Below are 13,391 nucleotides of genomic sequence, written 5' to 3' on the forward strand. Positions count from 1 at the left end.
TGTTCGTGTGTGCCTTGTTTTTCTTTTCCAACCACAGGCTGCGATTTCAAGGAAGCTGCGGAGGGGCAGGGAGCGAGAAGCGGGCAAGGCTCACGGACAAGGGGGCGGGTGTGTGTGTGCGTGAGAGAGAGAGAGTGGTGCCCTTGTCTTGGACTACAACTCCCATCATTCCTCGCCAAGAGGGAGAGTCGGGACGGCCTGGAAGGCTGCCAGGGAACGGGATCAAACTGCAGCGAATTTAGCAGGCCTGGGACTGATGGAAGGGAGTTCTGAAGGAGAGCCTCCATTGCCAGGAGCAGTTCAGAGCATCCGGATGGCTTTGGGCTGTAGCTCCTCACCTCTTTTGACAGAAGAAATCCCCCCCCCCTTGGTTTCTCTCCCTTGCTGAGTGTTAAGTGGGCACAAAGGCCCCAGAGGAGATTCCGACAATATCTGGAGGGCCACTGGGTCCCCACCCAGCAACCATGGGAGGGCACCTGGTTGTGCAGGGTTCTTGAGGCTGGCATCCTTATATGGGGTGGCATTTCTGCCCTGAAGTGGTGGCAGGAAGCTGGCCTTCACTGAACCAGGGCAGCGAATGGGGTGGGCTGCCTCAGCCTGTTGCCCCAGGCAGTTGTGCCATCTGGCAATGAGGCCACTCGCTAAGCAAGTGGTAGTTTCCTAGAAGGCAGAGGTTTCTCCACCCCCCCCCCCCACGGGGGCTTTCAAGATGCCCTGCCCTTGTGGAGGGGGGAGATGGAGCACAGCCACTGCGTACCGTGGAGGTCCGATTGGGCCCCTTGCCTTGGCCTGCTAGGGCAACGGATGCCCCTCGGCACCACTCTGGCTCCTGGCAGGGCTGGAGATGGGGATGGGATGCCTGCCTCCTCTTAATCCCACACCAGAATCAGGCAGAAATGGGGAAGGGTCCTTCCTTTGGTCTCTGAAGCAGCACAGCCCCTTAAGTCCTCCAGGTTTAGCCTGTACAGCATTAGCCGATCCTCCGAGGGCCTGGGCTACCCTAGAGCAGGGCAGGGCAGCCTGGGGGGGGGGGCGATGGCACTCGCCCCTCGGTACAGCAACCTTGAGCCCCTTTCCCACGGCTGGCACCTGGGCAGGTTGCTTTGTGGTGTGGGAAACCCTGCCAGCTGGGTTGAGAGTTTCTCCAGCAGCTCTGGGCATTTTGGATTGCAAGGTGGGCTGAGCTGAGGAGAGAGAGAAGATGCCACGGGGCATCGAAAGAAGGGACGGGGGTGCTCCCCCACTTGGCTACCAAGGAGGCTCCTGGGCCCCTCCAGCCCTGGACGGTTGGCCTTCCACCAAACTCCCAAGCATCAACACTGTGTGGTTTTTCTCTTTAAAAACTTCTTTTTTCTTTGGCTGCTCTAGGCCCTTGCCAGCCTGTTATTCTCATTCGATGTTATTTTTCCGAATCTCATTGTCCTGTGTTGCCTTGCGAGACCGAAACCTGAGAAAGAATTCTGAACTGCTCAAGTGTTTCCTGCAATTGTCTCCCGTTTTTTTGTTTGTGCGGCTGGCTCCAAAACAGATGGAGGAGGGCACCGCTCAGTCTTGGGCGGGCAGGAGGGGGAGGCCGAGGGCTTCGTTTCCCTTGTGATTGACGCACAGGAGAGAAAAAAATCCCTCATCCATCAGAGGGGCGGGGTGTCCGCTTTGAATGTCTCCTTATCCGAAGTGATTGTGGGGTGGGGGGGTCTGGTTGCTGTGGAGTCTGGGGGAGGGGGGTTAGGTCTGCATCACCCACAGACCAGGAACCCAGTTGGAAAAAATGCTGCTTTTACATTAAAGGTTTTTGGAGGGAGGTGGTGACTGAATGGGCACAGCAAATCTGCCCAGGTTCTCCAGAGGGGCCCTTCTTCAGCAGGGCCTTTGCATTGGGTGTGAACTGGCTCCCCCATGCACCCCCCCATGCCCTTCTGCAACCAGCTCCCAGGGGAGAGGCCCCTCCTTGTCTTGGCCCCCGGCCAGAGGGGGTGAGTGGAGGTGGCCCGCCTACCCAGCTCTTCCGACACGCAGGGTGGACCTTCTTGGTGGCAGGGCCTTTTGTGAGCCTGGGGTCTTTCCCACACCCTCGTCTTGGTGGGGCTGCCGAGGGGAAGGCGGCCCCCTCCCTCCCCTGTGTGCAGAACGGGGGTCTCATTCAGCCCCTCTTCCTGGGTCACCTCTTCCCCCTCCCCCGCCACGCAGCTCTTTTCTTCCCCCAAGACGGGCTGGTTCCCTGCACCCCTCGCCCCCCCCCCTCTGGCTCCTTTCAAAGCCGCATTGAGGCCCTCTCTGCCCCCCTCACCCGCCCCCCCCACTGTTCCCCTTCAGCCTTTTTCCAGCTATTCATTCCCAGGGCAGCCCCTCCCTCCTCCCCCTGCTCCCCTCTCTCAAGCAGCTGGTATGCTAATGAGGGTCCCCAGAAAGGGGCGGAGGGGGCACTGCAGAAGCCATGCCAGGAGCAGCCACCGAACAAAGGAGGCTCCCACCAGCCCCCCCCCCCCCAGCTTTTCACATTCAAATCCATTAAACAGGGAGCTCCAGTTCCTCATTCAGAGCCCTGCATTAAATCCAGGAGGGAGGGAGGCTGTTTTGCCTAGGCTGGTGGGTGGGAGGCCTGGCCCAGAGGGGCCGGGCAGGGAGCTGCAGAAGGCCTCGGGCAAAGGGTCCTCCTGACCCACTCCCAGGTATTGGTGGTCCTGGATGAGAACTGGGAGGGGAATTCTTCCATTTTGCCACACAGCCTTTAAGTGGCCACAGGTTCTGCCAGTCTTTCGGGCTGGCACTTCAGAGATCTACCGCCCCTCTGTGGGCAGCCTCAACCCTGCTGTGTTACCTCCCTCCCATCCACTCAGAGATAACGTTGCAGCCTCATTAAATGGGGGGGGGGCTAAATGGCTCTCACGGGCATGATCTCCCCAGTGACCTGTGCCCCCTGCCCCAGTCCGTGCTTCCTTGCCCAGAGTCAGGGGTCTTCCCCAGAGCAGCCCCGCTTGACAATGCGAGTGGGGAGGGGAGGAGGCTGACCCCCCCCTCAGAGCCTCTTCCCCTCAGTGCCTGGTTTTGGAGAGGGGGGGTCCTTCCTTCCTGGCCTCTCCATTCAGATCCCCTCCCCGCTCGCCACCTCCCAGGAAGGAAAGCCAGGCGAGGAGGGGTCCCTCCCGGGCGGAGGTGCCAGCCGCAGGTCTCCGCTCTCAATGCGCCATTCACCCTGCTCAGCCACACAGAAAATCTCGGTCATCGGATCCTGCCCTGCCTGGAGACAACCGAGGCTTTCTTCTTGTTAAGGGCTGCAAAGCACGGAGGGGTCCCTTTTGGGGAGGGGGCTGAGGAGCAGCGGCAGCTTTGGTGGGAGAGGGCTGGGCCAGGCCTGGTGTGGCGGGGAGCAGTTGCCCATTCAGCCCAGGGCCGTGTGTGTGTGTGTGTGTGTGTGTGTGTCGTCCCAGCCGGCCTGGAGCAGCAGCCGGACAGGCCATAACCTCCGTGGTGGTCGGAGTGCCATGAAGGGCTGCCCCGGGGTAGGGCTGGAGCCAAGGCAGCTGAAGAAGTGATGGGGAGAGGCGAAGCCCTCACCTTCCCAAAGGCCTGGGGAGGGGGGGAGCTGTGGGGGAAGACCGTGACGACCCCCTGGCGCCCCTGCTGGTCCCAAGGGAAAATAGCCACCAGGGAGAGGATGGCAGAAGCCCCCACCCTCTCCTGGACCCTCGGGACTTGAGATGGGGGAGCAAACTCCTCGGCCTGAGCCTGCCCTGCAGAAAAGATGGCCGGAGGGCACGAGAGCAACGTGTGGCGGCAAGAGATGCCCGGGAGAGGGAGGGTCCCACAGTGAGGAGACGGGCTCGCTTCGGTCCAGCAGCTGCGTTTATTGATGCCAGCAGGATTTTGGGAAGAGGGCTGGTCCTCTCGGCTGCCCCTCTCGCTTCCTGGCCTCTCACGGGTGCAAGAACTCCTCCCCGTCTGCAAGGGGAGACAGGGGCATTGGGTCCCTTTCCCCGCCAAGTGCTCAGGAGGGCCAGGTGGCCTGGCAGTGGGGGCGGAGGATCAGGCTGGAGAAGGCCCCTCCCTCGGGATACAGAGGGCACCCCCCATGCAGAGAGTAACCCCCCTCCCATGCCTCCCCCCTCCCCTCTAGGATGGCATCCCCCGTGGGAGACGGCCGCCAGGGGCCTCTTTGCCCACCTACCGTTGGGCAGGAGGCCGCAGTACTCCTGGCACTCCTTCTGCAGGTAGAACTTGTTGGCGTTCCCTCCGCAGCCCTGGAAGGTCAGGCACTGGCCTTGCTTGGCATCGAAAGCCCAGAAGGTGCTTTTGCAGGGCTCCCCGGGGATGATGGGCAGGCGGCAGGCGGCTGCGGGCAGAGAGGGAGGGAGGGATGGAGAGGTTGCCACTGGGAGCCCAGGCGGGATGGAGACGGGGAGGGGGGGCTGGAACCCCCAGCCCTGCTGCACTCACCCTCCGTGCGGCAAGTCTGCAGGCAGCCGCGCTCGGAGTGGAAGTTGTTCTGGTTCCCCCGGCAGCCGCCGTAGAAGAATCTCTCACAGTTCTGGGACGTGGTGTTGTAGAAATAGCGCAGCTCCATCCCCAGGCAGGGGCCGGCGTCCTTGGGCTGCAGGCAGAAGTCTGTGGGATTGCAGGGGTGGGGGGAGAGGCTGATGCCAGGTGGACTGGGGGCTGTGCCCGGGAGAGCCGACCCAGGCAGCGGAGGAGTAACCCCCAGCAGGCATCATTGGAGTCGTGCCCAGACTGCCCTGGTCACTGACCGCCCAGCCGATGAGGGTCCTCTGGGGGCAGCTGTGGGGAGCGCCAGCTTAGGGAAGGGGGCTTGAGCCCTCCCGGGGAGCTCACCTTCCCTGTTGCCCCCCATAAACGATGGGGAGCCATCGGCAGAGCCTGCGTCCTCATCCCAGGTGCTCCTCCGGTCCCTCTGGGGGAGAAAATGGGCCAGCCGTGAGCTCAAGTGGGGAGAGGGGCATTAAGGGCTGAGCCCAGGGAGCCCCCCCCCGGAGGAAGTAGTAGTACCTGCAGGGTGACTTCTGGCTGGGGGGGGACACATTCCCCTGAGGAGAGAGAGACCGGTTAGAGGGGGGCATTGTCTCCACTGCAGGTGACTCTTTGAGGGCAGGAGGGGCAGCCGAGCCCGGCAGCCTCAAGGACTGTGGCATGACCTCCCCCCCTCCCTCCCCCTGCACCCCCTGGTCTGAGAAGACCCCTCCCCTCCTCCCCTCCAGCGTCTGCTTTGCCTGTTTCCGTCAGTCTGAAGAAGGAGTCCTCCGGAATTCCCAGGGCCAGCGAGAACTGCCGGAACTCCTCGATCAGGTCCTCGGGCAGGTGGGGGCTCCTCCCTGCAATGGACAAGAGGGGAGCGACTTGGGCATATGGAGTCCATCCCGTGCGGCAGGAGGGTGAGCTGACCCTCCATCTTCAGTAGCAGGCTACCTCTCCGTACATGGCTGCGTTTCAGGGCGTGGTGGGGATTGTCCTCCACGCGGGGAGGTCCGGTTCCTCCCCCAAAGCAGCCAAGGGCCGTCCAGCTGCTTGGGGGGGGGGGGAGGCTGACCCGGGCCCTGGCCAGGAGGCCTGGAAAGGTGCCTCTGAGCTTAGAACGGCCTCCCTCCGCCTGGCTCGGCTCCCAGCAGCCCTGGAGGGCAAACTCTTCTCCCCTACCCCCACGTTGAAAACCAGGGTAAACAGGAAGGCTGTGGGGGAGGCTTCCTTTGCCCTTGGACCCCTGTCCACCTTGGCACCCCCAGGCTGCCACTCCCGGGTGAGCTCCTCCGCTGTGGGTCCCCTGGTGCCATGTCTCCAGCTGGTGGGGGGCAGAGAGCGGGGTCTTTCTGGAGGCAGGGGGGACCCCAGTCAGATCTGCCTCGGGGGGGGTGCCTTGGAGGCTGTGGGGGCCCTCGGCAACCCCTCTCTTGGCCCTCTGGCCCGAGATCCCCCCCATGTTCAGTTTCACACCGGACAGGCTCCCGTCCCTGCAGCAGCCCCTACCGAAAAGTTGGGTGGTGACGGAGTAGCCGTAGCTGCTGTTCTTCTTCCAGGCGAGGAAGGCATACTCATCGTAGTTGGTGCGAGCCACGTAGCCCTCAATGTGGGTCTCCCACCCTGGGGGGAAGACGGGGAAGGGAAGGCAGAGTGATTCCCCCCCCTCTGAATGCATCCCCTCCCCCGTTTCCTTCCCCTTCCCAGGAAGCCCACTCTGAGCCTTCCTAGGGCCTGAGACGGTGGGCTACAAATGCTCCCCCCTTCCCTCCCAGGCCCACCTGCCGGGCACCGAAGCCCCCCAACCTACTAGAATTATAGTACTGGTATTTCCCGGGGATGCTGCTCTTCTGGTAGACTCCCACCGCTCGGCTGCAGGTGCCTTGCCTGCAAGGGGGTGCAGGGGGGGTGGGAGAGAGAGGCTGAGAACCTATGAGGTGGCGTTGATGGGTAATTACTGGCAGGTCTTAACCAGCCAGGCGGGCTGGACTTACCGGATCCTGATGGAAGCGACCGATAACTCATTGCTAGAGTCCCCCGCAGCCACCTCCAGTGTCCCCATCAGGAAGCGCTCCTTATACTTCTTCATCCACTTGCAGGTCGTGCCGAGCGCGATGGCGTACCACTTCCCATAGACCTGGTGAGAACAACCCGAAAGCGGCCATCTTAAGGCCACGTCCGGCGCCCACGGCAGACTTTGGCAGAGTTTCAACCTCCACTCCTACAAGGCTGGCGTTCCTCCTTTGGTGCCAGTCCTCCGATATGTGGTATTTCTAGCTAGGAACCCAGTCCTCGCTACGACTCTCTTGGCGGAGTGCAGGCACATCCGTAAGAGTCGGAGAAAGGGCTTTAAGGGCCCCACTCCTCGTTCTATCGTCTCAACACAAAGGGGGGTCTTACTCTTGCTTCCTCAAAATCCTCCTGGACTTGGATGGTGTCGGCTGGAGCGACTGGACTGGCGCTGGCCGAGAGGAAGACGGCGGTGCAGACGAGAAGAAGCACCGGGGGCTCCATGGCTGGACTTCTGCTCTGCTCGGCTCCGATGGGCACCTCTGGCCGCTGCAACGGGGCAGCTTTGTTTTTCTAGCATGGGGAAATTTGAACTTTGGCCTGTGGGCCGCACCACAGGTGAACGGCCTTGCGATGAATGCATCCGCCTGGGAGCCCGAAGACGGGGTCTCCGGCAAGAGCCCTCCCCATTGAACCTTACCTGGCTATCCCAACAGGCCTGGGGATAAGTCTCTAATTTGCCCCACCCGAGTGTTGAATGTTGAATGCAAGTTGTGTTTTTATTACTTTATTTATTTTGTTCACATATTGTTTGTTTTGAATTGCACCCCCTCCCTAATGATTGTAAGCCGCCCTGAGTCCCCTCAGGGAAAAGGGCGGCCTATAAATCCTAATAAAATACTCAAAAAAAAAATACAGGGTGGGGAGAGAGAAATGGATTCGGATAAGGTGATGGGGGCTTCTTTCCCAGTCTTCCCAGTCCCTTCAGCTGAGACAAAGGGGTCTCGCCATGCCCTGGCTTGACTGCCCAGAGGGGAGCCTCCTGTTAGGCCGAGGGTCCTGGGAGGTGGGCAGATCTGCCTCCTTGTCCCTTGCAGGAGGACATACCTGGAGACTCTGGCTTTGGAGGCGTCCTGATACCCCGGGGTCTTTCCGCCAGCCTGAAGACCCTCAAGCCCTCCCCGGCTGTCTGTGCTCCTTCTCCCAAGAATCATTAACCAACGCAAACAGTGGGAGACAACAACCGGCCCCAGAGGTTGTAACCCCTCCAAAGTTTTCAGCTTGGACATTGGATCCCAAACACACAGCGTTATCAAAGGCCAGCAGCCAGAATTCATCACAGGGGCCCAAAATCTGAAGTGTTTTTCCCCTCTGTTTTTGCTATAAACAGGCCTCCAGCCTTGCTCCATGCCAGCTGAAAAGATGGGCAGCTCAGCCGGCCACACCGGAAACAGGCCGGTTGTCCCAGATGGGATGCAGGCAGAGCCAGGAGGATCTTTTCTGGGGCCTAAGAGGGGCTTCAGCAGCCTCCCAGCTCAGCCTCGGGCGCTCTGGGGGGAAGCCAGCTTGAACCAGAGGCTGGCAAATCTCCAGAGCCTCAGCAATGGGGAGCCTTTCCCAGCAGGGGATCGGGAGGGGGGCCCTTGGCCATGTGTTAAGCCGGCCATTTTCCTGGGAAGCTGGGAATGACCCCCTCGGGGGGGGGAGGCGAAGGGTGTGAGATTCCTGGAACCCCCCTCCCCCTTTGCAGGAGAATCGGCGGATCTTCAGGGCAGAATTCCAGCCGAGACTCCCCGGGGGATTCCAGGGGGAATCTTCAGATTGTGATGCCTTCGTGTGACACATTCAGGCATCACAATTTCCCTTCAGGTGTCACAGAGCCCCCAGAGGAGGCTGCACAAATCCAGGCTGGAAGAAGAGAGGCTGAGCTGGGCTGGCATTTGCCGGGCGCAGAGGAGGGTTTTGGGGAGCAAAGGGAGGCGCGATCCAAGGGACTCAGGATGAGGTTCAAGAGGAATAAAGATCTGAAGGAGCAAATCCATGAACTGCAGTCCATCATCCACATCCAAGGTAGACGAGCGCGTCCACTTGGCTGGACCCTCGCATCTTCCTCCCTGGGGATGGGTGTGTGTGTGTATATGTGTGTGTTTGTGTCCCGGCTGGCCTTTTGCAAGTGGGTCTTGCTGGGCTGCTGTTCATGGGAGGGCCGCCCAGAAGGGACTAGTGCAGCTGCCCTCTTCCCTCGGGGGGGCCCCCCGTGAGTCCCCTCCACCCGCATTTCCTTCCAGAACAAGGGAGGAGGCTCCGCACACAAGCAAGCGAAGAGGCCGTGCGCAAGAACAGGGACCTCATCGCCTTTCTGCGCACCACCCTGCGGGCAGAGATGCAGGAGCTGAAACTGGGGCTGAAGGTGAGCGCTCCCTGGCACGACAGAGAGGAGGAGAGGCAAGGGGGGTAGCGGTTAACCCCAAGCCCTCTCGGCCGGCCTGAAACCGCTCGCCTCTCTTTCTCTGCCCCTCGTAGTACGACCACGTCACGATCAGCAGGGCCTGCCTAGACAGGAAGCAAGAGAAAAACACTCTGGCCAAACATACAGTGGAGGTAACTGGCGGGCGGGACCTTCCCCCGTTGCCTTCCCTCCGGGTCTCCTGAACGGGCCCTTCCCCCCCCTTCCTAGCAAGCGCGAGAGTCCCTGAGCCAGTGGGTCTTCGACCGGATGAACACCCACAACCTCCTCTTGTACGAAGCCCGGCGCCGAGGGAAGCGCCTGGAGGAGCTCCAGGTGATGCTGCAGGACCTCATCGGCCTGGAAAGGGTCAGCCCTGAGGTCCAGCTGCAGCTCCAGGTGAGACCCGTCCCTGCCCTGCCCCGCCTTGTCCTGGGGCGGAGGCCCCTAGGATGCCCAGGGAGGGCGGGGCGTCTTTCCCTCTGCCTTCTTTCTGCCTGCAGACCATCCGCCAGCTGGAGAACAACATTGAGAAGATGCAGGTCAACATTGTGACTGCAGACAAGGTCCACATCCTGTACGTGAAGATGGTGAATGTGCTGAAAGCTGTGAGTCCGGTGCTTCGGCCGTCCTCTGCAGGGAGCCTTCTTGCTCGCAGAGGCTGTTGGGTCTGATCCAAACTCTGGCAGTCCCTCTGTCCTCATGCCTGGCGGGGAGCGGGGGTGTCCACCCTGGATGCTCCGCAGGACTGACCCCATTGCCGGAAGCTTTCCCCGGTGGATACCGGAAAGCCCCTCCGCTCTGTGGGCTCTCCAAAGGGAAGAGGGAGAGAGGGCTGCTCCTCCTTTTCTCCTGATGGCCGTGCTGGGGACAAGGGTGCCTCCCCTCACCCCCCCCGCCCCCGGCTCCTTCCAGAATCTTCTCCTCCCTGCAGGAACTTTCTCAGCTTCCTTTCCTCCTGGACGACTTGGAGCGCCGGGTGGGCACCTTCCAGTTGGAGCTGCAGGGGGTGGACCTGATGGCTGTGGATATGCTGGAAGCCATGGAGGCCGCCAAGGTCAGAGCCACAGGGGGGCGGCTCCCGGCCCCCTCAGCCTCTGCCCAGCGCTCCCACTCACCCTCCGCTTCCCCCGGGGCTGCAGATGGACATGGCCAACGCGGAAAATGAGCTGATTGCGGAGAAGAAGTTCAGGGAGAACTCGCTCAGCATCCAGAAGAAGCAGGTAGAGCGCGTCCGTGCGAAGGACGCCGTTGACAGGCACCGAAGGATGGTGAGCCCTTCCCAGGCGTCTGCTGGCCTCCTTTGACCCCCTGCGGTGGGGTCTGGCTCCGAGTGGGCCCTCCGCATCTAGGGTGCCTCTGAGGGGACACAGCTCAGGGCTGAGGCCTTGCCCCCCCCCTCCTCCCGGGGCTTCTGGGGCTCCTCTGCCTTTTGCGAGCGCCCGCTTCTTCCCATAACCCAGTGTTTCTCAACCTTGGCAACTTGAAGATGTCTGGACTGGCTGGGGGATGCTGGCTGGGGAATTCTGGGAGTTGAAGTCCAGACATCTTCAAGTTGCCAAGGTTGAGAAACACTGCCCTAACCTGTTGGTTGGCTTTCATGACCAGCAAGGCCGGCGAGACCTGGACTTCTCTGCCCTGGTGTTACGGGAAGGAACAAAGGGTAAGTATGCCCGGCGGGGTGGGGAGGCCTCCAGCCATCCTCACCAGATATTGAGAGGGCACAGCTGGTGGCCCTTGGGCTGGAAACCACCTGGGGGTCTCCTGTTCTTCCAGGGCCAAAGATGGAGGCTTCCAAGGCCCAGATTGAGTACCAAGGTCTGGTGATCAGCGAAGTGGAGAAAATCAAAAGCGCAGTGCAGTGCTCGCATCTCTGGGTACGTCCAACAGCTGAAACCGGCCGGCTGTTTTCTTGCCTCGGAGGCAATTCCTCCAAAGCTCAGCCGGGAGTACCGCAAGGAGAGCTTCATCAGCCCCTTATCCAGGGGGGAGGGCTTTTCTTCTCCAAAAATACCCCCAGGAGCTGCATTTTAGGCATTATTTCAGACGTGAGGCTGAAGCTGCTTGAATGGGTGAAGCCCCGTGTCTGGGAAGGATGCTCTGAGGCATCAGGAGGAGGGGGAGCGATTTGGGGAGGGGAAGCCTGGGGAAGGAAGGTCCCAGCGATGGCCCCAGGGACACAAGCATCTCGTCCCCCTCTCCCTCCTTTCCTGCCAGGATATCGCTGGGCGCTTCATGGCCCAGAAGAAATCCGAGGAGAACCTCCAGCAGCAGATCACCAAATCGGAGAAGAAGCGGCGAGGCCTGAAGTCCCAGCTGAAGGCTCTGGAGCTGCAGCGAGCCGAGCTGAAATTCCACCAGTCCCCGAGCTTCCTCAGGTACCTGCGGCCTCTTGGGTCAGCAGAGACGGCTAAAAAATTGCCCCGGGCCATCTCTGGCTGCCTCGACGCACGAGACCCCAAGTAAAAAGTGGCTTCTCCTCCCAGCATAAAGACGCTAGAAAAGGACCTGTCCAAGAACCTGGAGGAGGAGGAAGAACGGCTTTCGCGGGTCCGTGACCAGGCCTCCAAGAACCAGGAGCTTCTCCTCCATTTTGAGAACGGGGTCGACAACCTGATCTTGAGGCTATACGACATCAGTGTGCCCGGCCAGGTCTGTCCACCTTTCGAGTGGTTCCTCTGGCCGGCAGCCCCTCGGCCTCATCCAGGGCAGGCACCCGAGAAGCCCCCTGCCCGTCACCTTCCTCTCTTTTCCTCTGCCCCTTATGCCGCCAGGGAAGCCCCCTCCCTCCCTTCGGAGGAAACAGGGGAGGAGAGGAGCAGGGGGGAAGAGCCCAGGTACAAGAGGGCCTGCTCTGGACCTTTGTCCCCTGCTTTGCAGGAGGGCTTCCCCAAGATGGAGGACGTCTTCGAGAAGCTGCAGTTTTGTGAAACAAAACTTCTGCATTTGAACCAAAAGATGCTCCATTCGCCCTTCGACAAATTCAGCCCAGACGAGAGAGACGAGGTGAGCTTTCTGCTGTGGCCCAGCGGAAGCCGCTTCCTTTCTGCTAGACCAGGAGCCAGGGGAGAGGGGGGGGATGAGCCCCGGGGACTAACAGGATCCTGATTGTGCCTCCTGTGAAATTCCAAGGGGTTCTGGGCACTTCCTCCCCTGGCTCAGCCCAGTCCTGCTTGTGTACCAGACAGCCCCTCCCCCCCGGTCCAGTTGCAGGGCAGAAAGTCTGATGAGGGAAGTTCTGGGCCCAAGCGGGCATGGGCATCCTGGTGGGCATCAAGCTCTCTCCTTCCCTCCGTCTCTCGCCTGCTCCCTTCTAATTCCAATGTGTCATTTGCGCAGTCGTTTGTCCACCTCCGGAACTTCCTGGAGGAGACCGCCAGGAATGCGCACCAGAACCGGAGGATCCCTTTTTACGATGACGAAGAGGATGTCCGAGGTTTGTCCCTTGCATCGGGGTGGGGGGAAAGGGTCAGCAAGGCCTGTGCCCCGGCCTTGCTGACCCTTTGGGGGTCAGGCTTCACTTGGGGCGGGGGGGGGAGGAAGGGGTACTGCTGCCAGATCAGAAAGTTACGCCTTGTTGGCGTTTCCTCCCACCTGGAGTGAGAACTCCCACCCCACCCCTTTTGGTGTTCTCCCAGGGAGGAGGGGGGCTGCACTAGATCCACCATGGAGCAGCGGAGAAGGGGCTGCCCTGGCCCCAGAGGGATGTGGGCCCGGGGTCTCCGCCTCAGCCTAGCTCAGCAGGTGGCCGCCGTGTGTGTGTGTGTGTGTGTGTGTGTGTGTGTGTGTGTGTGTGTGAGAGAGAGAGAGAGAGAGAGAACAGAGGCTTCCTTTACCTGACTCACTGCTGCAATTTCCTCCCTCCCTCCCCGTGTCTCTCTCTGCCCCACACAGAAGCCTTTAACTTTGCCGACATCGACCACAGCTACTTGCCCAGCCGGGAGGAGATCAAGAAGGAGAGCTTGAAGCTCATGGAGGAAAAGACCAAGGCCATGAAGAAAAAGCAAAAGGGGGCCAAAAAATGAGGCTTCCAAGGACTTGGCGACCCCCATTTCTCGCATGTGGGGATTTGACTCTACCCTGTTGTTGTTTTTTAATATATATTATTTATTCAAAATGGTATTGAACTTGCTTCAAACATCACACACACACACACACAAACACGGAAGGTGCAAAGAAGCGGGGTCGACAGCGAGGCTTTCCGGGGCTCAGCGGAGATGCCTGGTGCTGCCTTTTGCCTGCAAGGACCCGGGTGGCCGCTTGGGGGTGCAAGCATCCCAGCGGTTCTAGGCAGCCTTTAGCCAAGGTCTCGACAAAGAGCTCGCGACCGCCCTTCGAGGAGCCCTTATTGTCCCTCGCGGGCTACCGTTCTAAGGCTTCATGTTTTGCCTGGTTGCTAAGATACGCGGCAGATGGTAGCGCGGAGGCCCCCCCCCCTCTACGTTTCCGGCCCTTTCTGTCCCAAACTGGT

At 60.7% G+C, this 13,391-nt stretch overlaps 2 protein-coding genes across 4 annotated transcripts; one reads left to right on the forward strand and one right to left on the reverse strand.

The window, feature by feature from the left end:
* Nucleotides 1-3,825: 3,825 nt before the first annotated feature.
* LOC116519055 (protein AMBP-like) lies at nt 3,826-7,210 on the reverse strand. The gene is made up of 11 exons (XM_032232710.1): nt 7,175-7,210; nt 6,865-7,047; nt 6,459-6,601; nt 6,275-6,351; nt 5,974-6,087; nt 5,223-5,324; nt 5,002-5,039; nt 4,828-4,906; nt 4,435-4,602; nt 4,166-4,330; nt 3,826-3,939 (listed from the first exon to the last, which is right to left on the reverse strand). Exons 2-11 carry the CDS (start codon nt 6,976-6,978, stop codon nt 3,914-3,916), a joined length of 1,026 nt encoding a protein of 341 aa, XP_032088601.1. The 5' UTR covers nt 6,979-7,047; nt 7,175-7,210; the 3' UTR covers nt 3,826-3,913.
* Nucleotides 7,017-13,042, forward strand: CCDC183 (coiled-coil domain containing 183). Of its 3 annotated transcripts, none has more exons than XM_032232708.1 (15): nt 7,017-7,092; nt 8,344-8,544; nt 8,763-8,884; nt 8,998-9,075; nt 9,152-9,319; nt 9,424-9,528; nt 9,855-9,977; nt 10,063-10,191; nt 10,529-10,583; nt 10,697-10,797; nt 11,138-11,298; nt 11,407-11,572; nt 11,801-11,926; nt 12,260-12,356; nt 12,815-13,042. In XM_032232708.1, exons 1-15 carry the CDS (start codon nt 7,053-7,055, stop codon nt 12,943-12,945), a joined length of 1,803 nt encoding a protein of 600 aa, XP_032088599.1. In that variant the 5' UTR covers nt 7,017-7,052; the 3' UTR covers nt 12,946-13,042. The 3 variants fall into 3 exon arrangements, with proteins under 3 accessions (XP_032088599.1, XP_032088600.1, XP_032088598.1); XM_032232709.1 differs by lacking the exon at nt 7,017-7,092 and adding an exon at nt 7,226-7,240; XM_032232707.1 differs by lacking the exon at nt 7,017-7,092 and having other exon boundaries at nt 7,582-8,544.
* The last annotated feature ends 349 nt before the right edge of the window (nt 13,043-13,391 follow it).

This window comes from Thamnophis elegans, chromosome 16 (genome assembly GCF_009769535.1).
Source record: "Thamnophis elegans isolate rThaEle1 chromosome 16, rThaEle1.pri, whole genome shotgun sequence".
Lineage (NCBI taxonomy): Eukaryota > Metazoa > Chordata > Lepidosauria > Squamata > Colubridae > Thamnophis > Thamnophis elegans.